Genomic DNA, 21,399 nt, shown 5'->3' on the forward strand with positions numbered 1-21,399 from the left:
GTCTGGAACGCTCCGTTTTAGTGCATTTCAACGGAATTTACACGGAATTGTGTTGCTAGGCAACAGTTTGGGTCCATGTTTACTTCCTGTCAGCTGACAATATTCACAAACACTGCAACCGGAAATAAACTGGGACACATTTAGAATATTTATGTTTAAAACTGTGTAATGGTCTAAATATTGTACATTTGTGACATCACAAATGGACAGAAATCCTGACGGCTTGTTTCAAAGGCACCGTTTCTGAATACGGGCTGTGTGTATTTCTCCATGGATTGAGTGTTTTGATACTTTAACAGAATTTATATAGCACTGAAATCTGCTTTATGATATAAAAGACATGAAAATCTCACTTCTTACAATATGGGACCTTTAACTTCTTGTCATGTCCTCCATCCTCCCACAGAGGCTGGACATGAGGCTCTGCTCCCTGCTGGCTCCGCCCGAAAATCAGGGCTGGTCCTCTGGCATGTTGTGCGCCTGCGCAGTCTGTTGAATGCATTGTTTTGTTCGTGGCAGCTGTTTTTTTTCTGTCATATAATACTTAAATGAGTGATTGCGTGATCCCTTTTTTGCATGAACCAAATGTAGTGATTTCCTGCAGGGAAACTTCTGCTTTTGTAAAACTAGAACTATAATATTTTATTCTTTTGTTTTTGTGTTTTTAACTCAACAACAACAACATGTTCAAACAGCCGATCAAGAACTTCAGCATCAACTTCAACGCTTTGAATGAGAGGAACACCATCTACAGCGGCGCCCTGCTGACAGGACACATCTCCTTCGACCTCACGACGAAGACGAAGATCACTTCCATAACGATGGCCCTGGGAGGAAAGGCTAATGTCCACTGGAGCCGCGGAGGAGGAGGGAAGAAGCGGAGGAGGACAACCGTCTCTGCAAAACTGGTCTACTTTAACTTAGAAAGTGCCATCCTGCAAGAAAACACTGGTATGTGCTCACTGAGGCCGTTTGCATGCACTGTTAAGACGTTTCAAACAGTCAATCATTGTTGAGTAAAAGTCACTCAGTTTGTCTTCTTCCTTTTTGCAGCTATTGGTGAAAATGCAAAACTTCAGCCTGGCACGCATGTGTATCCATTTACATGTCAGTTGCCACACGGGTGAGCATGAGCACATCTCCATATCCGGTGGGATTGTGTCACTTTGTTTTTCCTTTTCTCTGTTACAGAAACTCTTGGGGATCACATGGCACTTTAGATAAAGACATATTGATGTGCACTCATCATCATAAAATGTAATCTTTATTTAGAAGCAAGACTGATAACTAAACCTATTAGGGATATATCAATATTGTTTTCTACCATGTGATAAGAGATATATATATATTTTTAATTTATTTATTTATTTGCACATATATAAAACTTCAGAAACCTCCCCCAACCCCAGGAGAAAAAAAAACAATAACAAAAAGGAAGAAAGATCTAAACTAACATAATTTTAAAAATACAACAAAAGTTAAACAACAACAAGAAGTGCTCAAAATGTGCAGGAAAACCCTAACCAAACAGTGGAAAGCAATCCAATAAAAACAACAAAATACATACAAAAAACAGTACAGAAGAAAAGAAAATATATCTAGACGTATCAACAGATAATTAGACATCATGAATTAAATGTGATGATAATTTCCTTTTAAAATGTTCTTAAGGATAACAAGCTCTTGATAACATGTATTTTGGTGTTCCATATTTGTACACCACGATATCTGAGGGAGCACTGGCCATGTTTTGTTTTGTAAAAAGTTCTTCTCTAGTTCTCTTAATATCAGAGATTGGTCTTCTGCATCTTCATCTTAATTTCTGCAAAAAGCTGTATGTCTTGTTTCCATCTCATTATTTCCTTTTTATTATTTGTCATCAATGCAGAGACTTCCCATCCAGTTTCAACGGACCGAATGGAAAGATATTGTACACCTTGACGGTGGGCATCAACAGACCCTGGCATATGTCCAAGGACTTTGTGACAGAGTTGAACTATTCAAACCGCATTCAAACCGACCAGCCAGAGCTGCAGGTGAGTAATCCATGACCATGTTATGGCCCTTATTAACCCATATGTTCTTCCCATTGAAACATCACTTGGCCCCAGGCTTGTTGTGTGGTAATTTGATTGAACACACATTAATTCAGGTATTGAATCAATATTGAGTCAACATGTAAGCATACAACTGAAATAGTAAAGGTATGAGAACCAGTGGTGGAGGCAGTATTCAGATCAAAGTATTAATAATACTACACTGTGACCACAAGTAAAAGCCTTGCGTCCAAACCTTACTCAAGTAAAATTATGTAGGCCATGCATTACCAGCAAAATGTACTTAAAGGAATACTTTACCCGGAAAATGAGCATTTGTATATCAACTATTCACCCTGTGTTGCCTTGAATTCTTGAACAAGAAATGTCTTTTCTCGCATGCCTCCATGGTAAACGGAGAATCAAAAAACAGAGGAAAGTCTAGATGAATTGAAGTAAATGGGGGCCATATTTAACAACAGCAAAACTATATAAAAACATCCGTTCACAAACTCACACAACTCGTGCAGTTCTATAATCCAAGTCTCGTTTATCCTGTTGTATGCTCACTACTTCCCAAACACATGCATCTTCGCTAAAACCTTACTATTTAAAACAGTGTTTTACTGATAGTATTCCTTTAAAGTATAAACAGTAGTCATTCTGCAGAAAAACGGTCCCTGTTAATGTTTTATTATACTTTATATGATGTTTCTGGATTAATATTACAGCTGAATTAATGTGTATGTTTCATTTTATTGCAGTAGGTGTTTAAGGTTGTTCTGATTTTATCTCCTTTTATATTCTTTTGGGTAGTTTAATCTACAGCAATGCATCATTTTCTATAAGATCGTCATATGTTTGTAGTGTCGCTGTACTGTGAGAACCACGTATCTCTAAAAAGTCTTTTAATGAGCTCAGAAAAAAACAGCCCTGTTTTCAGCTCTGTGACGATGCATTTTTTCAACTGATCCAAGAGGCGTTTAAAATAGTTTATTAAAGGGACTATTTGTAACTTTCAGAAATGCTTCTTAACAGCGACACCTGTGGCCGTGAAATCAACGAAAGTCAGCGTCGGGCTCGCGCTTGCTCGCTCTAAATATACCTGAACGAGCATCACTCAAAACAGTGAGGCGACACACGTCAGCTAAAAGCACAATATCACTCTATATTTCAGCTGCTTGGCAGTAATGTTAGCTGACCAGACGAAGGTCTCTCCATGAACATGATTTAGATCTGATCCTAGTGTTGGCTTTTCCTGCCTAAGTGCAGGCTGAAGCAGCGGGGCTCTCCAGCGTGTCTCCCTGCTCTCGTCCCGCAGCCGGAGAGAGCAGAGGAGACACCGGCACCCGGTCGGTAACGAGAGGGTAACGTTACTAGCTAAGGAGCTCCGTCACTTCACAAGACACGGGAAAGCTCTGTTGGTCTGGAGGAGCTGCAGCATTTTTTTTCTGCACAAACGTCCACTGTGCATTCACTAGATATTCTCAGAGCTAAACTAACTCTTCTGCAGTGAGGAGTGAGCGCGCGTTCACGTCTAGAGGTGGAGCGAGCTGAGAACGCGCGCGCTCTCTGAGCGAAGGCAGGCAGGCAGAGTTGGAGAGGCAGCGGCCACACGCGAACGCGCATATGTGAGCGCGCATGTGTGACGACCCGCTACATTTATGCGCGTACAAAGTTACAAATAGTCCCTTTAAGCTTAAGAAGTGGGAACATTTCAAACCATAAAGGAACACTTCGTCCTCCAGTTCATTAGAGGAAAAATCTCCAAATTTGGAGATTTAGGCCTATGGTTTTCACCGGACAGGAAAGGTAAACAAAATTGTGTTCTGTAAAGTAACTAAAGCTGTCAGATCAATGTAGTGCAGTAAAAAGTACATGATTTACCTCTGAGATGTAGCTTAGTAGACTAATAAAGTTGCATAACATGTAAAGTACGAGTACCTTGAATTTGTAGAACAGTACTTGAGTAAATGTTCTTAGTTACATTTTACCGCTGCTGAAAACTAGATTTTGACACAGGGACCTTCTTCAAGACATGACCTCATTAAGTGTGACAGTACTGTCCCACAATGCAATGCACAAAGGAAATGAAAGTGGTGCTCTCATACAAATCAAAATCGGTCTCATCTATTTATCTGATCTAAATTATCTCATAAAACCAAAAATAGAATATTAAATATTTGGAAAACCATTTTGCTTTTCTGTGGGAAGTTAAGTTCTCAGTGGCGTTCTTATGGCACAGTTTGATTGACATCCATTAGCGTGTAATTTCCTGTCAGTATAGTGGGTAAAGTATGCAAACTGCATTGCTCAGGTTGACTTATTTTTCTTGTACTTTTAATAGCTATTTGATGAGATAAGAAATAAACTGATTAAAGTGAATGATTCATCACGTGCGTTTATGTCCGTTGCTGCACCTCAGCGGTCACTGTGTTGTTTCTCTGCAGGCTCCTCTCGCCGGCTCCAACATCATGACACTGTGCTGCCTGTGGTGTGGCTCTGGTCCTATCACATTGTCAGCCAGTATAGAGAAGAAAGCCTTCACCCCTGGTACTGTTTCCATCCATTCCTCAATCTATCTGTATAATTTAACAATCACGATATAGTGAAGCCTGACAATAACCACATCCAAACACTGCGTCTGTTCTTCCTGCAGGTGAAATTGTGAAAATAGTTTGCAAGTTCAGTAATGGTTCATCTCGAAAGGCTACTCCAAAGGCGTCACTGCATCATAAACAGGTTTACTACACCCACAACAGGGTCAGCAAGCATATGATTACGAGAAACGTGGTGTCAACGGTTGGAATCCCCGTCAGCCCTAACACCTCTGACGTGCACGCTGAGATCCTGCTCCCTATTCCCCCGACCGCATCGCTCACCATCTCTAACTGCGCCCTTATCGAGGCTGATTACATTATTGAGGTTGGTACCGGCGACAGACCGGTGGTCTGATGAGGGAAGGGCTATATGATGCTTCATTTGTTTTTGGTCCAGTTTGGCCAGGGGTCAGCAACCTTTACTATCAAAAGAGCCATTTTAGACACAAAAAAAAAAAATCTGTCTGGAGCCGCAAAACATTTAATCATTGTGATGAAGGTAACACAGTTTATAGTCTAAGTATATAGTATATAAGTCTAATGCAGTGAGGGCCAAAGAGCAAATGTACTACGGAGTATTAGGGCCATATTGAGGTTAACAAAATTGAGATTTCCAGAATAAAATCATAACTTTACGAGAAAAAAAGTCATAATATTACGAGAATAAAGTCATAAGTTTACGAAAAAAATAAAATAACACGTAAAATTACTACTTTATAATATTATGACTTTATTCTCTTAAACTTAAATCTTTATTCTCATAATATTACGACTTTTTTCTCTTAAACTTATGACTTTATTCTTGAAATCTCAGATTTATTTCTTTTCCTCAATGTGGCCCTAATACTCTGTCGTACCATAGACCTACAACAATGATAAATAAAAATGAAAATGTAAACAAAGAACAGTTATTCATTTCCATTTTTGAAAATCCACAGGGAGCCACTGGAGAAGGGCTGAAGAGCCACATGTGGCTCCGGGGCCGCAGGTTGCTGACCCCTGAGTTTGGCTCCATTGTTCAGAGAGCTTTTATATGCTACTTTAAATACATCTAAACCTGATGTTGTTTTCTGGTGTCTCCTTACAGATGAGCCTCGGCGTAAGATTTTCCCCCGACCTCACGGTGCTGTTTCCCATCATCCTGTGTGACACTTCTGTTGCTGAACTTTATTCGTGAGTTTCAAATCTATCTACTATTACATGATGGTGGAATGCTTTTGACATACATACTGTCATTTCTCAGTCTGACTTATAGAGAGCCTCATTTCTCAGGGATTTTGTATCAGGCTCACCTGACCAGAGACAACCTTTGCTACTGAGCAATAACTGTTTAACGCACACTTTGTGTTTGTATGTTTAATTACACATTTTAAACTGTTACTCAGCTGCTAATTCTAGTCTTCCCACAGTCATATTCTGTCTGTGTTTACTTTCTCGTGTACCACTCGATGTTATATAGCTGTGTGTTTTAATATTTACCACTACAGGCATTATCCTCTCTTGCCTTGTTGTATTTTATTCTTGTACCTTCAATAGTGTGAATTTAAGCATTGGAACAAAAGGTTGTCATATTCTGTTTAACATTGTGGAAACTGCCTTACAGCATCATACTGCTTTCATTCAGTGTTCAGAGTGTGTGTGTGTGCGTTTTATCACTATACATTATTGTAAACGTCTATAGGAAGTCTACTCTGTTCCAGCGTATGATTGAGTAGTTTGAGGCATGGGGGGGGATGTGTTACCACTTGAGCCATACCGGAGATTTTATTATCGACACTGTTAACATTCAGATAAAAATTCTCCTGTTCTTGTCTAAATGGCAAATATGTTACTGTGTGTTAAGTCCCATCCAAATCTTCAAGGGATTGTCTCAGATATGAGATAGAAATATATATATATATATATATATATATTTTAATTTCTGAAATATATTATTCAGAGTATTGTTAGTTCTAAGTTTAGTATGTTTTTATTTCTTCATATCAACTTCCATCATGCCTGATGAAACTGTATATTAACTGTTGTCATATACATACTGTTTTATAAGTAAACTGTATATTTTACTCAATTGAATAACTCAACTACATTAGAAGCCACAGTGAGAGTAAAAGTGCTCTTAAATGATGATGATGATGATGATGATGATGATGATGATGATGACAAAGACCTACCATGCAAAACGGCTGAATGCTCGGCTGAACTGTTTCAATACCGTGCACCAAATTACTTTTTTGCTCCCTTCAGCAGTGAAAACAATGCAAGTAAATTCACTGCTTTTAGCCTAATTATGTGTCATTGAGAACACCATCAGCTTAATTTCCTGGAAGAACAACATCTCCTCTTTGCTATGCAGCTAACACTCGCTCTAAGTGAGCCAGTGTGTTAATATTCACTAACTTCAGATGGCTGGCAAATGTGGGTTCACGTCATCTCCGGGAGCTCCTTTCATATTGCTGCAACTGCAATTTTTTATTGTGTTTGATTAATATATGACACTAATTTACAGTATTGGGAATTGAGCTTTTATTCAGAGTGAGCTGACACCTTGACGGCCATAGTCGACAAGCGCACTGCCTGACTTGAACCTCAGTGCCTCCTGTTTTTGGACTCTAGAAATGGGTGTCAATGATTTTTTACTGCAAGTACATCTAAAGTGAATGTACACTCCCTTTCTCACAATCATATTTGTGCCATGTATTGTAGCCTAAACAGTGGGTCCATCAGAGCTGAATGTGTCTCAACTCTTTACCAAAGACTTCGCTTTCTCTTATGCTGCTACCTCTCTGGTGTCACCACCTGATCCCTCAGGTCTTGGGTGTGTCACATGATAGTGTCATAATGCAGAGAGACTCATTATCTTCCTGCAAGATGGATTTCAAACATATTTTTCAAGATTGTCATATCATTCTAGTAGAATAAACATATGTAATGTTTAGATGAAGGGGAATAAAAATGTGATGTTAGTATGTTTTGCATCAAGATGTTTTTTTTTTTAATAGTCTTTTTTTTTTGTCCAATTGTTTATCAAACTTTTAAAACTGTGTCTTGCTTGCAAATATGGTGCAGTGCATCTGGTATCCTATAAGAGGCAGCAACGTGCAGGGTTACAGTGTGAGAAGCTACTAAGTTTGGAGGATTTGCTCATCATTCTTGCTCTCTTTTTTTCTCCCACTTTTTTGGAAAAATGCCACAAACTTGTGAGATGAGTGCTTAGAACTGCTTCCCACGACCACACACATTTCACATATAGCTGTTCCTGGATGACACATATAATGACTTCAACCCCTGCACATAGCAGGCACCACGGATATCACTGTCAAAGGTGATAAGAAGTAGTAATAAGTAATGAAATCATTATCAGTTTTACAAGGCGACTCGACAACAACAACCCACGGTTGTTTGCAGCACAGTCTGATATCAACTGAGTGTAGACTTTTGGCAATAATCTGCTCATTGTCTTTTCTTTTATAACTGTGGAGCACTTTGTATCCCTGGTTTAGAAGAGTGTTATAAATAATAAAAAAAAACTAACTTACATGATTACTCTCTTTCTAAGAACTGCTCATCAGAATAACATTTAAAGATGATTTAGGATTCTTACACACATCTCTGTAAAAATAAAGATTTTTGCTAACATGCTGCGTATCCTTTAGACAAACTACAGGTGTACTGATGCACTTTGCCTGGTTTCCATATTGTCATTATTTCCTGTTTAGCTCACATGATCCCTGCCTATGACGTGTTAGAGAGGTGTTAGACACACCCACAGAAGGAGAGCCAACAGCAGCCTGTAGTACCATATGCTGTCAGCACTTACACAGTAAGAATGAGCTCATTCATTAAAAGGTGTTTTTAACCACTCCATTGATTTATGCAAGAAACATGCATGTGATGTTCTGTTAACACCAATTTTCTCTCCCCAAAGTAACATTTTATATTCTTTGTTTAGCATCTACCAATGTGGTTCTAACCAGTAAGCAAGATTTATTGAAATATTACAGTTTAATTATTACCAAGGGTGTCTATCTGCATGCAGAGACACACCTCACACCATATAAAAGCCGTCCTCACTTGTCCCCTGATCGGCGGTCACACACAGTGTAACATGTCGAATAGTGTTAAGAGCCTTTCGGTGGGATATAATCCCATAAACCAAAGTGATATTTTCACCAGTAGTGACTGTATTACAGGACAAATTACACTAGAACTGTCAAAAAACTGCAAAATAAATACACTCTGTGAAGCTGAAGGGAAAGGTACAAGTCAAATGGACTGAGCACTATGGAAAGATGACCATAACATACCGCAACAAAGAGAAGTACTTTAGTATCAACCAAGTTGTCCTTGAGGAGGGCAAGGGTAAGTGAGCTACTTATATCACTCAATTTAGAAAAATCTGATTCATTTTATATTTAGTTAATGTGGCACTCTTCAAAACAACTTTACATACTGTATGCTGTGGAACGTTGTTTCACATTTTGTTAAAATATCAACTAACAGTACTGTTGTTACATCTCTTCTTTCGGTGCCTTTCTTCTTCTTCTTTTTTTTACATAGCTTCTGTATCATCTCATTTTTCATCATTATTTAAATAACAAAGCGTTTTATTCTGCATTAACTGTATTTGCACATACAACATGACACAAAGCATGGAATCCTTTTGTGGTAATTTTCCAATTTTCACCGGTGAGATTTAAGGATATACAAGCGGTTAAATAAATCCTACCATTTAAACAAATACAAAATTTAAATTACACATATAACGACATGTTTAATGAGATGATTTGGACCCATTCACACTGATAGCAAATGCAGATTATAACAGCAACAGTTTGTTCTTAACATTTCTCCCTTCTTCTAAGTCCTGATTCTTCTTCGGGTGATTAATTAACACTTTTACCATTCAAAGTGGGCAACCACGTTGACGAGGGTAAACTAAGAGCTAGAAATTCATTAATTCATGTTCTAATTCATAAGCCTTGCTATAATCAGTGTTGGAAGCCACATTATGTAACTTTATTGCCTTTCAGGTAATAATGTTGTTGGCCAGGGCTGCCATGTCTACCCATTCACCTTTAAGATCCCTGAACAGTGAGTTTGCTCTAAAACAATAGCCTAATAATCAACAATTATTATATTTTTTAACAATGTGAACACATTTAAGTTTGCTCTTTATTATTTTTTAATAGAAACAAGCATTTATCATAATTTAAAAACACTTTAATTACCACTTGGCATGAGTAGCTATGTAATGTAGGCTAGTTCCTCTTGATGCTTTGTGAATATAAACCTTAGACAATCTAAATATAGTGCTACTGAAGGAGTATTTCTGTCACTCATCTAGTCTGTTTTGTATTGTTACATCGTGCAGAGACCTGCCATCCTCCTTCAAAGGCAAATTTGGGAAGATCCAGTACTCACTGGAGGCCAATCTGAGCAGGTCAATGAGAGTAGACACCAAAGCTAAGACCAAGTTCACTCTCATCCACAAAGGAAACCTGAACAGTGATCCATCGCTGATGGTACCCACCTTACACACACACACACACACACACAATGTGTTTGCTGTTTGACTGTGACATGCTGCAGTAATGAGAACTGAGAAATAACACTACCTCTAACTGATTTGTCATTTTCCTGTCAGACTCCACAGCACAGCATCACTAATAAAAAGATGAAGCTCTTTACATCGGGGACAGTTGGCATGGATGTAAATATTGCGCAAACAGGCTTCCACCAAGGTAACTTTAGATCATGTGTGATCTAAAATAATTGCATTATATACATTCACTCCACAGAGTATCTTAACAGTGGGTTGCAGTAAAACAAATAAACAGTGGAGCTCAAAGTCTTTTTGCTCATGGAACTTTTTTATGGTCTAAAGATAAGACAACAACAAATGAGATTAATAGTAATGGTAGAGAGATAATCCAAATATGATCTCTAGGTTGGTTGCTGCTACTTCAAAACTAGATTCATTTTGATAGAAGAACCAGCGTGTTCATTCACTTACAAATATAAAGTTCAATTCATAAGCATTAAAATGCACCTTTGCTTCATTCAGTACACACAGGGGTTTTGCTGCTACAGCTTTACTTGGTCTGGTATGCAGTAGCCTATGGTGGCTAATGTTAGTTAATGTTAGCAAAGTTAAGATAGATAGTATGGAGACTTTGTAACCCTTCTCCACTTGTGCTTCTGTTTGGCTGCATGATAGGATTTGTCATTATTCCATATTTCTAGTTGTAGAGACCGCTGTTCAGCAAAAGTTACATAGACTACCTTTCAAGTGATTATTAATTAATTGAAATTATTATGTTATATTAGGTTTCTAATTTGGGATTTAGTTCCAGACACATTATCATACAACTAATGCAGGTGTAAACAGCCCACTTTAGTTTTGCAATATACTCGTGCATCGTACAAAAATCCCATATATTAGATGCAGTATGAGATTATTGCTGTCTATGAGTCAACCAGAGAGTAAGAGGGATAATTATGTTTAAGAGAGCATGTTTCGCGATCACAACCATTGTGCATTAAGCGCCGCTCTGTTTTGCAGGGGAAGGAATAAAGGTTGTGGCCTCCATTCAGAACACATCGTCTCGTGAAATTAAGCCAAAGTACTGTCTGTATAAGAAGTACAGTTACTTTGCGCAGCGCAGGAGAAAACTGGAAACCAAACCCATCCTGAAAGAGGTGGGTGACACCATCCCACCTTTGGCAGGTCAGACCGTCACCAGGATCATCACCATCCCTCCCACCACGTGTGCGTCCATCTTAAACTGCAACATCATCAAAGCAGAGTACCGGCTCAGGGTGAGTATCTCTCCTTCTCAAACATATGTCTATATGTCAAACAGGGCTACAAGATCGTTACATATAAGTGTTGACTGTTTGTCCACCACAGGTCTATCTGGATGTCAAGTATGCTTCAGACCCTGAGATCAAGTTCAACATCGTTGTCCTGCCCGCTTTACAGGAGAAGCCTGATGATGGAGAGCACGTGCCTGTTTATCCCACTTTATTTGGTTTTTCTTAATCCCTGTTATCCAGGAAAATGGCAAGAATCACAACACTGTAAATACTTTGGATAATGATAGTGAGTGGATCATCTCCTGTGTCAATGGACTTGATTGCCAGTAAATAACTTTCTTCACTTGATCTCATGGTGCTTTGTGCTCATGAGGAATACTGAAATGTTGTAAATGATGTCATAAAGATTATGGCTTTGCTTGCTTCTTTTAAACAAACAATACATACATAATAAAATCTCTTATTCCAGAGACAATGTGTACTTTGAAAACTGTGATGACTTTGTAATGACTTTATAAATATGGAATTTAATCTCCCGCTATATGTAAATCAATACCATGAAGAAAGAAACGGGAGCTAATAGATGAGAAGAGAGTGAATGGAAATGAAAAAGACAAAAGATCATATTTGTTTAGTTGATGGAAGGAATTAAAGAACGCAACCTTTCTTTTATTTTTGTGAAATAAATTACTCACTTTATATCAATTGTGTGAATTTATTAATGCATGATGAATGTTTATATAAACCCTCATAATGTATTATTAAATTTTATAATAAGTCATAAAACAGAGTAGGCATCATATGACTTTACAAGGTCAAGTTTTCCAGTGGCTCAGAAGTCACTCAACCATTTTGCATGGAAGATTATTAGAGGTAATAATAAACATCATGGTTGTTGACAGTTTATACACCTACAGACACACCCCTTCATTCCAATACAACAGTCCAATAAATCCTACTACTTGCTTAAACTTATAATGTCCATGCTTTGTTGACACAGTGACAGAGAAATGTTGTTTGAATTAGACATTTTTGTTTAGTGGAAGTGTGAAAGGTGTTTCTAATATTTTGTCCACGACCAGTGACATGAATACAGACAGAAATGATCTGAAACACTGTGATCATAATACCATCTGCTGTACAACCAATTTATAATGGTTTAGATATCACAAAAACACAATTCATATATAAAATAAAATATAAATGCAACACCTTTGTTTCTGCTCCCATTTTTCACGAGTTAAAATAAAACATCTAAGATGTTTTTCTATGCACACAAAAGACTTATTTCTCTCAAACTGTTGGAACTACTTGGTTAAAATCCGTGTTAGTGAGCGCTTCTCCTTTGCCAAGTTAATCCATCCACCTGACAGGTGTGGCATATCAAGATGCTGATTGAACAGCATCATTATTACACAGTTGTGCCTTTGGCTGCTCACAATAAAGGGCCACTCTAAAATGTGCAGTTTTATCTTGAAAAAAAGACATTTATAAGCACACCTGTGTGATAATGATGCTGTTTAACACCTGTCAGGTGAATGGATTGTCTTGGCAGAGGTGCAAATGTGCAATAGATAAAGTTTTAGATCTTTAATTTCAACTCGTGAAAAATGGGAGCAAAAACAAAAGTGTTGCATTTATATATTTGTTCAGTGTATATACAGTTTTTAAAAGAAATGCAGTTTACCACACCCAGCAAACCTGCTGATGCTCAGCCTGTGTCCTGATGTTGCATGTCCATAAGCTTGAAACCTTGTACACACATAATTGTGTTCAGTATGTGCAGACTGGCTGCGAGACATGTTACCTGTCACTTTGCCAAGGATTTATGTTTTTGTAAGTTAAGCTTATTTTAAACCTGATATGAATTGTGCTCTGGAAGGTGCTATACTAAATAAATAATACTAATACTAATTAAACAAAAAAAAATATTTTCACAGTGTTTCATTGTCAGTCATGTATGTAGCACAATACTAAGTGAGTTATGCAGTCTGGGACAACAAAGACATGCTTCAGTAATCTTTTCAGTAATCGGATAACAAATTTGTATCTGTGACTTTATATTAAGCAAATAAAATCATCCACTGTGTTATTTGTACCATGTGAGTCATTTGATTATAATTTGACTGAACATTTGATTTTGACTTTAGGTCTATTTATAATAGGTTTAGGTTTGGCAGTTAAAGCTGCAGTGCGTAGAAATCCGGAAAACGCAAAATCCTGCATCCCCTCGAGCTGCTCTCTCCTCTCTCTCCTCTCTCTCCTCTCTCCGCTCTCTGTCCGAAGCCCCTCCCCCCACACGAGAACGGGCATATGCACGCGCTTCATACGTGCTCGCTACATCTGAGGAGGCTACCGCAGCGAGCTACACATTACCTTCTAACGACATCAACAGTTTGGACTGTCTTTTTGAAAGTCTGTCTTTCTTTTTTTGGGTTGTTTTGAGGTGTAGGCAGTTGCTGCCAATGCTGGAATAGCAAGCTTTCCAGTAGGTTGTTCCGCCATTGACCGAGGCTTTCACTATCTGCAGAGACCAGACGTGAACGCGCATCTCCTTTTGTGGAACAGCCAATAGGAACGCTCTCTCTGAAATGCCCTGTGATTGGTCAAAGTCTGCCGTCACGGGCAAGATTTTCTAAAGCCTGTAAACAGAGCCATGAGGAGGTGCAGAGGTGTAGTTTTCTCTCAGATCACTTGAATTACAATATGCTGAAAGGTTATTATGGAATTTTTGCCAAATTATACCAAAATATTGTTGCCTACTGCCACTTTAACAGGTTTGCTCTAGTGATGTGTCGGTCACGAACGAGCCGGCCCAAAGAGCCGGCTCTTTTAAGTGAACGATAAGAGCCGCCTCCCGTCTGAGAGCCGTTTTTTTCTTTTTCTGTAATTAATTCAAGGAAGAATGATAGGACGATCTTCTCTGCACCACGGGCACTCCATGCACTGACTTTGACTGAATTTTGTGTTAATTACGTCCGTCAGACCAATCAGGTGATGACGAACAAGGATCATACCATCAAGCAGGGAGGGGCGGGGGTGCGCGGCGCGCTGACGGTCTACAGGTACAGAGCAGGAGGGAGAGGAGGAGAGAAAGAGAGAGAGGAGTGTGGTGCGCGAATAGCAGACAAGAGGAGTGACAGTCGGAAACGAAGCAGCATGTAAAATTATGGTATTCAGGAAATTATAGGGTTTAGTATAATTATATTGAATAATTTAAGTGATATATGTGCACACATACTAATCATAGGTCAAAACAGCGCTAAATTTGGCTGAATTATAAAAGGCAGAAGTGGTAAAACAAAGAGTTGTTTAGGAGCTGAAAGAGCCGGCTCTTCTTGGTGAGCTGAGCCAAATGATCTGGCTCACTAAAAACAGCCTGAATTCCCATCACTAGTTGGCTCAGCAGTTGAGACCCTATATGTTATTTTACCTTGTTATTATGGGACTATAACATTTTACTTTTAGGAGCCTACATTTTTTTATCTTGTGGTATGCAGCATTGTCTTATAAAGTGATAATGAACTGGGATGAAACAGATGTCTGAGCATGATTAATCAATAAACAAATGAGTGGATCAATGAGTAAATAAATAAATGAGGGTTAGGGTGAAATATATCCTCCCAAACCATGTTACTCCGTTAGACTTTATCAGGATTTGGACACACCCACCAGAGGGAGAGGGAGGAAGTCAGAGGTGGTCTTTGTGTTCTCTTGTTTCCTTGAACTTCGTCCTATATTTCCTGGGGAATTTGCAGTGTGGCGAACGAGATGCGTCATGTCTTCCACCGTGAAGAGCCTCAAAGTCACCTATAACCCAGTGAATGAGAAAAACACCTTTACCAGCGGGGACTGCGTGTCCGGCTCGGTGACGCTGGAGGCGGCCAAAGAGTGCCACGTAGAGGCTCTGATGATTAAATTTAAGGGGAAAGCAGAAGTGTTGTGGACCGAGAGGTACGGGCAGACTACTGTTACTTACCACTCCAAGGACAAGTACTTCAGCATCAAACACTACTTCATCCGAGACAAAGACGACAAAGGTAAGTGCGTGAATTAAATAAATAGATGTTGGAGAATATATATCATGGCTTGGCTTTGCAGAAGTTTCAAAAATAAAGGCACATTAAATGTATCAGAAACTCTGCAGCTCTGAAGATGAGATGCATGCACAGAAAGTAACGGATGGTGGTATGTGTGCAACATACAAAACATTTCAGTGCATTGAGCCATTGTTGTGTATTACATAAGACAAACATACACCGATCAGCCATACCATTGGGTCAGCATGGGCCTCCTGACCAACATCCCACAAGAGCTGCAGTTCTGGAGATGCTCTGACCCAGTTCTTCTAGCCAGAATAAATTTGGCCCCCTTGTAAAAGTCGCTCACATTCTTGCCCATTTTCTTCAACTTCAAGGACAAGATGTTCACTTGCTGCCTATAACCCACTGCCATGTGGAGCCATTGTAAGGAGATAGTCAATGTTATTCAGTTCAGCTGTCAGTGGTCATAATGTTGTTAATGTTATGGCTGATCGGTGTATCAGAAAAAAAACAACCCTTAGTTTATTTTATTAAGATTTTAATTACAATTAGCTTGGCATCATTAATTTGGACAACAAAATTGTGTAAAATGCTAAAACAATATGATTGCATTGTCAAAATATGACTCCATAAAATGTCAATAAATGATTAGAGCTCAAATGATTAGTAGATGAATCGATTTGTCAATCAACAGGAAAAGAATCAGAAACTTTTTTGATGATTGATTACTTCTTTTTTTATGTACCAAAAATCATCAAATCAAAAGTCATCCTCCAGCTTCTCAGTTATGAGGATTTTGTTACTTTTATTTATCTGTATATCTGTATATCTATATGTGATCATAAACTGAACTTCGTTGGGGTTTGGATGTCACTTTGGGCTTACAGAAATTGTCATTTTTTTTCACTATTTTCTGATATATTTATTTCAGACCAAATGTTTAAAGGGACTGTTTGTAACTTTTTACACAAATAAATCACCCGGGTCGGTGTCCCATGCGCGGTCGCATATGCACGCTCGCGTGTGGCTACGCTGTTCAGACTCCCTGTGGACACGTTCCATCAGACTCCAACACAAACTACACGGAAGCACTAAAACCGCAAAGTTATATCTAGTGAAGCCCGTCTTGCAAAACAGTGTTGGCCGCGGTGGTAGTACGCGGGGGAGACCGTAGCTTTGGTCTCCAGGGCCGGAGTCTCTGCTGTACTCTGCTCCTCTGCTCCTCTGCCTGCCTGCCTTCACTCACACACGCGCTCGTTCTCACTCCACCTCATGCTCATGCACGCACACTACACACTGCAGGAGAGTTAGTTTAGCTCTGAGAATATCTAGTGAATGCACAGTGGACATTTGTGCAGAAATAACTGCTGCAGCTCCTCCAGACCAACAGAGGTTTTCCGTGTCTTGTGAAATGACGGGGCTCCACAGCGAGAAACGTTATCGTCTCCGACCGGGTGCCGGTGTCTCCCTGCGGGCGCAGTCGGGAGGCTGAAGCAGGAAAGATAAGATATTCCTTTATTAGTCCCGCAGTGGAGAAATTTGCAAACACTAGGATCAGCAGTGATTCATGGAGAGACCTTCGTCTGGTCAGCTAACATTACTGCCAAGCAGGGGAAATATAGAGTGATATTGTGGTTTTAGCTGACGTGTGTCGCCTCACTGTTTTGAGCGATGCTCGTTCATGTCTATGTAGAGCGAGCAAGCGCGAGCCCGACGCTGACTTTCGTTGACTTAACGGCCACAGGTGTCGCTGTTAACAAGCATTTCTGATTCTTACAAACAGTCCCTTTAATAGCTCAAGTAACAAATGTTAATTGCTGTTAATTCACTGTGCTGATTTTTCTTCAGGAGATGACAACCAAACACTACTGACAAACCATGGAGACACATGTAAGTATGTCCAAAGAGCTAGTTCAAACTTGAAATCTTGTATGGGTTGTGAAATGAACATATGTTTAGAGTGAACATGTTCTTTTTGCTTTTTCAGACAGCAGTGTTGTTGCCCCAGGATGCCATGTTTACCCATTCACCTTTCAGATCCCTTTCCAGTAAGTAATCACTCTTTTAATTGGTTCCGTAATGCGTTGACAGATCCTCTTTTCACTTTGCTTTTTAAACAATGGAAATATGGTACTATGGTATATTGTCTTCTGAGAAACATCTTAACAGATCAACTTCAGGTTTTGCAATAGTTTAAATCATTTAAAGATATATTCTAGACGTATTGTAGAGTCTGTATATTATTTTGGTTGCTTGCTTTCTTGTATGTGCAATGCAATAAAACATGTCTGGTCAATGTCCCGTGTTCTTCTGGCCTCCTGCTCTGGTGCTTCAGGAATACTCCCTCCTCCTTCGACGGCTGTGTTGGTAAAATCGTGTACTCGCTGGAGGCCAAACTGAGCAGATCAATGAGGATTCCCAAGAAAGATTCAACTAAGATCAACTTTGTGTCAAAGGAAGACCTGACCAGTGACCCTGGGCTAATGGTATTTGTTGAGTTGCATTTTCATTCCTGTCATTCCAACAGGGAAAACAATCTGCATGCGTTGGTGATAGCAGCTGAATGACTAAAATCCAGCCCCTCTTTACTGCCTGCCAGAAGGTGTATTGAGCAATGTGCTTAAACCTCAGCTGCCTCCACCAGTGGATATATTTGAATGACTATTTGCATTCAGCAAACCCACACTGTATAAACAACAATATACTCAATGTTGCTGGTGAATTATCACCTCTAGGCTATTAGATTATGTGAACGAAAATGGTTCATGATTTAAGCATATTTTTTTAATGCTAAATGCAGTACCTGTGAGGGTTTCTGGACAATATTTGTCATTGTTTTGTGTTGTTAATTGACTTCCAATAATAAATATGTACATACATTTGCATAAAGGAAGCATATTTGCCCACTCCCATGTTGATAAGAGTATTAAATACTTGACAAATCTCCCTTTAAGGTACATTTTGAGCAGATAAAAAATGTGTGATTAATTTGCGTTTAATCACTATTAACTATGGACAATCATGTAATTAATCGCAATTAAATATTTTAATCGGTTGACAGCCCTAGTTATTTTAGTAGTACACCTGTTGAATCAGCTCACAGCTTTTGTTGTGCTGACAGGCACACCAGAATAAAAGCTAATAAGTGTTTTTTCTCTCTCTCTCTCTCTCTCTCTCTCTCTCTCTCTCTCTCTCTCTCATGTCTCTCTTCTGTCTTTCAGACACCGCAGCACGAGTCTAAGGATAAGAAAATGAAATTTTTCAACTCAGGAACGGTAGCCATGGATGTGAATCTTGAAAAAACAGGTTTCTTCCAAGGTGAGAGCCCTCAGAGTCATGTTGACACTTGTTAGTCTCATGCCATGGGTTGTTTTGACATTTCTGGTCTGTTTTGCAGGAGAAGGATTAAAGGTCCTGGCCTGCATTCAGAACAACTCGTCTCGCGAGATCAAGCCCAAGTACTGTGTGTACAGAAAGCACAGCTTCTTTGCAACAGGGAAGAGAAGAGTCAGCACTAAAGACCTCTTTAAAGAGGTGGGAGAGCCCATCCCCCCTTCTTCTAACCAAAATGTCACAAGAGTCATCACCATCCCCCATGATGTGGAGCCCTCCATCCACAACTGCAATATCATCAAAGTGGAGTACAGACTCAGGGTAAAGCAAAGTTCACACTCCACAACTTTCAAAGTCGCTAAAGCCATGTATTGTTAACTAGGCATAAGCATCTATATGGCAACACCCTCTATCTAACACACTCAATTCGGAAAAGAAACAACTTCAAATAAACTTCAGCGCTACTGAGAGGATATATAATCTGTGTAAAACATTTTATCTCTAAATTATGTAGCAGTAAAATTGAGAATAAAAAGTGAAGGCATCTTGGGTGTTGTTATGTTTACTTATCTAAATAAGTGTCTCCTACAGCTGCACTTTGCAGAAGCGGAATGCTTTTTGAACCTCTCTCGTTGTTCATGGTGTTTGCCAAAGGAGTCAGCTATGCACACAAGATGCAATTAATACCACGGCAATAAATACTGTAAATAATTCTGGTGACCAAATAAAAATCCAACAATATAACATCAACAGTATTTTCCACAGGTCTACCTCGATGTCAAATACGCTTCAGACCCAGAGATCAAATTTCCCATAGTCATCCTGCCGGCCTCTCAGGTTCCTGCCATGCTGGCACCACCACCTGCTGCCTCTGGCTTTGGATTCGAGCCATTTGGGAGCACAAACCCACCGGCCTGGGGCATCGTATCACCACAACCACCAGCGGCACCCCAACCTTCGGATGCCCCGCCTCCCTACGGAGCATATGGAACGTACCCTCCTTTGATGGATTTTGGCAATAAATATTAGTGACGGCCTTGTGAAGATACTTGGACATTTCAGAAACTTAAATGACATCAAATTGTCAACCTACGGTATATCCCTTTCATTAACATTTTGTTATGACGTCCAGTAACTATTATTAAGGGCTACAATATATTTACTGCTCTTACAACATTCAAAAGGACTAATATGTGTCATCATCTTGTGCTAGAAGGCATTTGTTTTCTTAAAGTGAGATTGTTCTTAAAAACGTTCTGGTCAGAGTGACCCCGCTTGGTAGAAACAGACACTATCCGCTGCTATGATCTGTAACTCTTGGGGAGTGTTATGTATCGGACAATATACTATTTATAGGATAACTTTTCTACCCTGATATTAGAAAATCGTATCTACTATGTTATAATTTTTAATTAAAATGTATAATATCAATTTATAGTAACTCCATATTATGTACTTTTAAATCTTCTATGCATCTTTTATAAGTTTATGTGTGTTTGTATTCGATAAGTCTCCCTTCAATGTATAGAGGTCCATCAGGTTCCAGAGGTTAGCTGGAGGAAGTCCAGCAAACATTAAACCACACTTGAAACTGAGTTGACAAAATAAAAGAAAACCAAAGTGCAAATGCTAAGCATACTTGGTTGTGCCACATTGCTTAGAAATGTTATCATTTACTAATGTGATTATTAAGCAATACATGAATGTACCAGAAAGCTTCTACTTTGATTTTTCATTTCATTTGTGTTAAAAAATGTATTTTTTTAAATTAACATGGCATAAACCTAAGAAAAAAGAATCCCTTAAAGTTTGAAATGCTTTGGAAATAAACCACAACCTTGCCATAAAATCACAACAGCACCTGTGTGTATGGAGGTTTGACTCACGTGACTAGACAGCCTTTACCCACACGTGCTGCACACACATTTGAATTAAAGTCGGCCTAATGAATTCATATCTGACACTAGAACTTATGCTGCCACCCAAATACAATTAAACAAATTGGGATTTAATTTGTGGTGCCAAAAATATTGAAGATTACATTTTTTGAAAAATCAGCAGCATTGTATCTTTCCAGAAATGTCTTACGTGAGATAATGGACAACATGGACCACCATTTTTGTATTTTTTATTAACCTACACAAAAATTGTTTCCAAATGACTTATCTACCTACCAGGAACTAGATTGTTTGTGTAGACATGGACTATTGAAAGATTAAGTCATTTATATCATTTCCATTTTTTCCACTGTGAATACTCCAGGTCATTCAACTACTAACTTTCGTTGGACTAAAATCCCACGATGTCACATAGCACGTGCACTACGTACAGTAAATGGAATTTATTTGACGTGACTGGAAAATAATATGTCATGTGACACATTGAGAAAGCGAAGCAACGTGTCACTCACAAACCCAGGTATTACTCTCCACCCACTGAAGAGGTTATCAAGAGAGCCTGTTGCTTCTTGACAGCAATGTGATTAAATGCTCTGACTATGACTATGACTATTTAAGCCATTGCAAACTCACCACAGTTTACTAAAAAATTTACATTTTGTAGTGATTTTGC

The 21,399-nt window shown here is 39.0% G+C and overlaps 3 protein-coding genes across 3 annotated transcripts; all 3 read left to right on the forward strand.

The window, feature by feature from the left end:
- Positions 1-446: 446 nt before the first annotated feature.
- LOC119493457 (arrestin domain-containing protein 3-like) lies at positions 447-8,496 on the forward strand. The gene is made up of 7 exons (XM_037778753.1): positions 447-951; positions 1,054-1,123; positions 1,889-2,036; positions 4,487-4,589; positions 4,696-4,961; positions 5,724-5,809; positions 8,353-8,496. Exons 1-7 carry the CDS (start codon positions 684-686, stop codon positions 8,372-8,374), a joined length of 963 nt encoding a protein of 320 aa, XP_037634681.1. The 5' UTR covers positions 447-683; the 3' UTR covers positions 8,375-8,496.
- A 376-nt stretch (positions 8,497-8,872) lies between these two features.
- Positions 8,873-12,151, forward strand: LOC119493458 (arrestin domain-containing protein 3-like). The gene is made up of 6 exons (XM_037778754.1): positions 8,873-8,995; positions 9,667-9,727; positions 10,008-10,158; positions 10,281-10,377; positions 11,199-11,455; positions 11,547-12,151. Exons 1-6 carry the CDS (start codon positions 8,926-8,928, stop codon positions 11,676-11,678), a joined length of 768 nt encoding a protein of 255 aa, XP_037634682.1. The 5' UTR covers positions 8,873-8,925; the 3' UTR covers positions 11,679-12,151.
- Positions 12,152-15,135: 2,984 nt separating this feature from the next.
- Positions 15,136-20,885, forward strand: LOC119493456 (arrestin domain-containing protein 3-like). Its single transcript, XM_037778752.1, has 7 exons — positions 15,136-15,492; positions 17,344-17,385; positions 17,483-17,543; positions 17,831-17,981; positions 18,717-18,813; positions 18,893-19,149; positions 19,594-20,885. Exons 1-7 carry the CDS (start codon positions 15,231-15,233, stop codon positions 19,855-19,857), a joined length of 1,134 nt encoding a protein of 377 aa, XP_037634680.1. The 5' UTR covers positions 15,136-15,230; the 3' UTR covers positions 19,858-20,885.
- Positions 20,886-21,399: the final 514 nt, after the last annotated feature.

The sequence above is a fragment of the Sebastes umbrosus genome, chromosome 8 (assembly GCF_015220745.1).
Source record: "Sebastes umbrosus isolate fSebUmb1 chromosome 8, fSebUmb1.pri, whole genome shotgun sequence".
Taxonomy (NCBI): Eukaryota; Metazoa; Chordata; class Actinopteri; order Perciformes; family Sebastidae; genus Sebastes; species Sebastes umbrosus.

Coding starts and splice junctions, on each gene's coding strand:
- LOC119493457 (XM_037778753.1), top strand. CDS start 684: ATGTTCAAACAGCCGATCAAGAACTTCAGCATCAACTTCAACGCTTTG. Junction 952..1,053: donor CATCCTGCAAGAAAACACTG/GTATGTGCTCAC, acceptor TCCTTTTTGCAG/CTATTGGTGAAAATGCAAAA. Junction 2,037..4,486: donor CCGACCAGCCAGAGCTGCAG/GTGAGTAATCCA, acceptor GTTTCTCTGCAG/GCTCCTCTCGCCGGCTCCAA.
- LOC119493458 (XM_037778754.1), top strand. CDS start 8,926: ATGACCATAACATACCGCAACAAAGAGAAGTACTTTAGTATCAACCAA. Junction 9,728..10,007: donor ACCTTTAAGATCCCTGAACA/GTGAGTTTGCTC, acceptor TACATCGTGCAG/AGACCTGCCATCCTCCTTCA. Junction 10,378..11,198: donor GCAAACAGGCTTCCACCAAG/GTAACTTTAGAT, acceptor TCTGTTTTGCAG/GGGAAGGAATAAAGGTTGTG.
- LOC119493456 (XM_037778752.1), top strand. CDS start 15,231: ATGTCTTCCACCGTGAAGAGCCTCAAAGTCACCTATAACCCAGTGAAT. Junction 18,814..18,892: donor AAAAACAGGTTTCTTCCAAG/GTGAGAGCCCTC, acceptor TCTGTTTTGCAG/GAGAAGGATTAAAGGTCCTG. Junction 19,150..19,593: donor AAGTGGAGTACAGACTCAGG/GTAAAGCAAAGT, acceptor TATTTTCCACAG/GTCTACCTCGATGTCAAATA.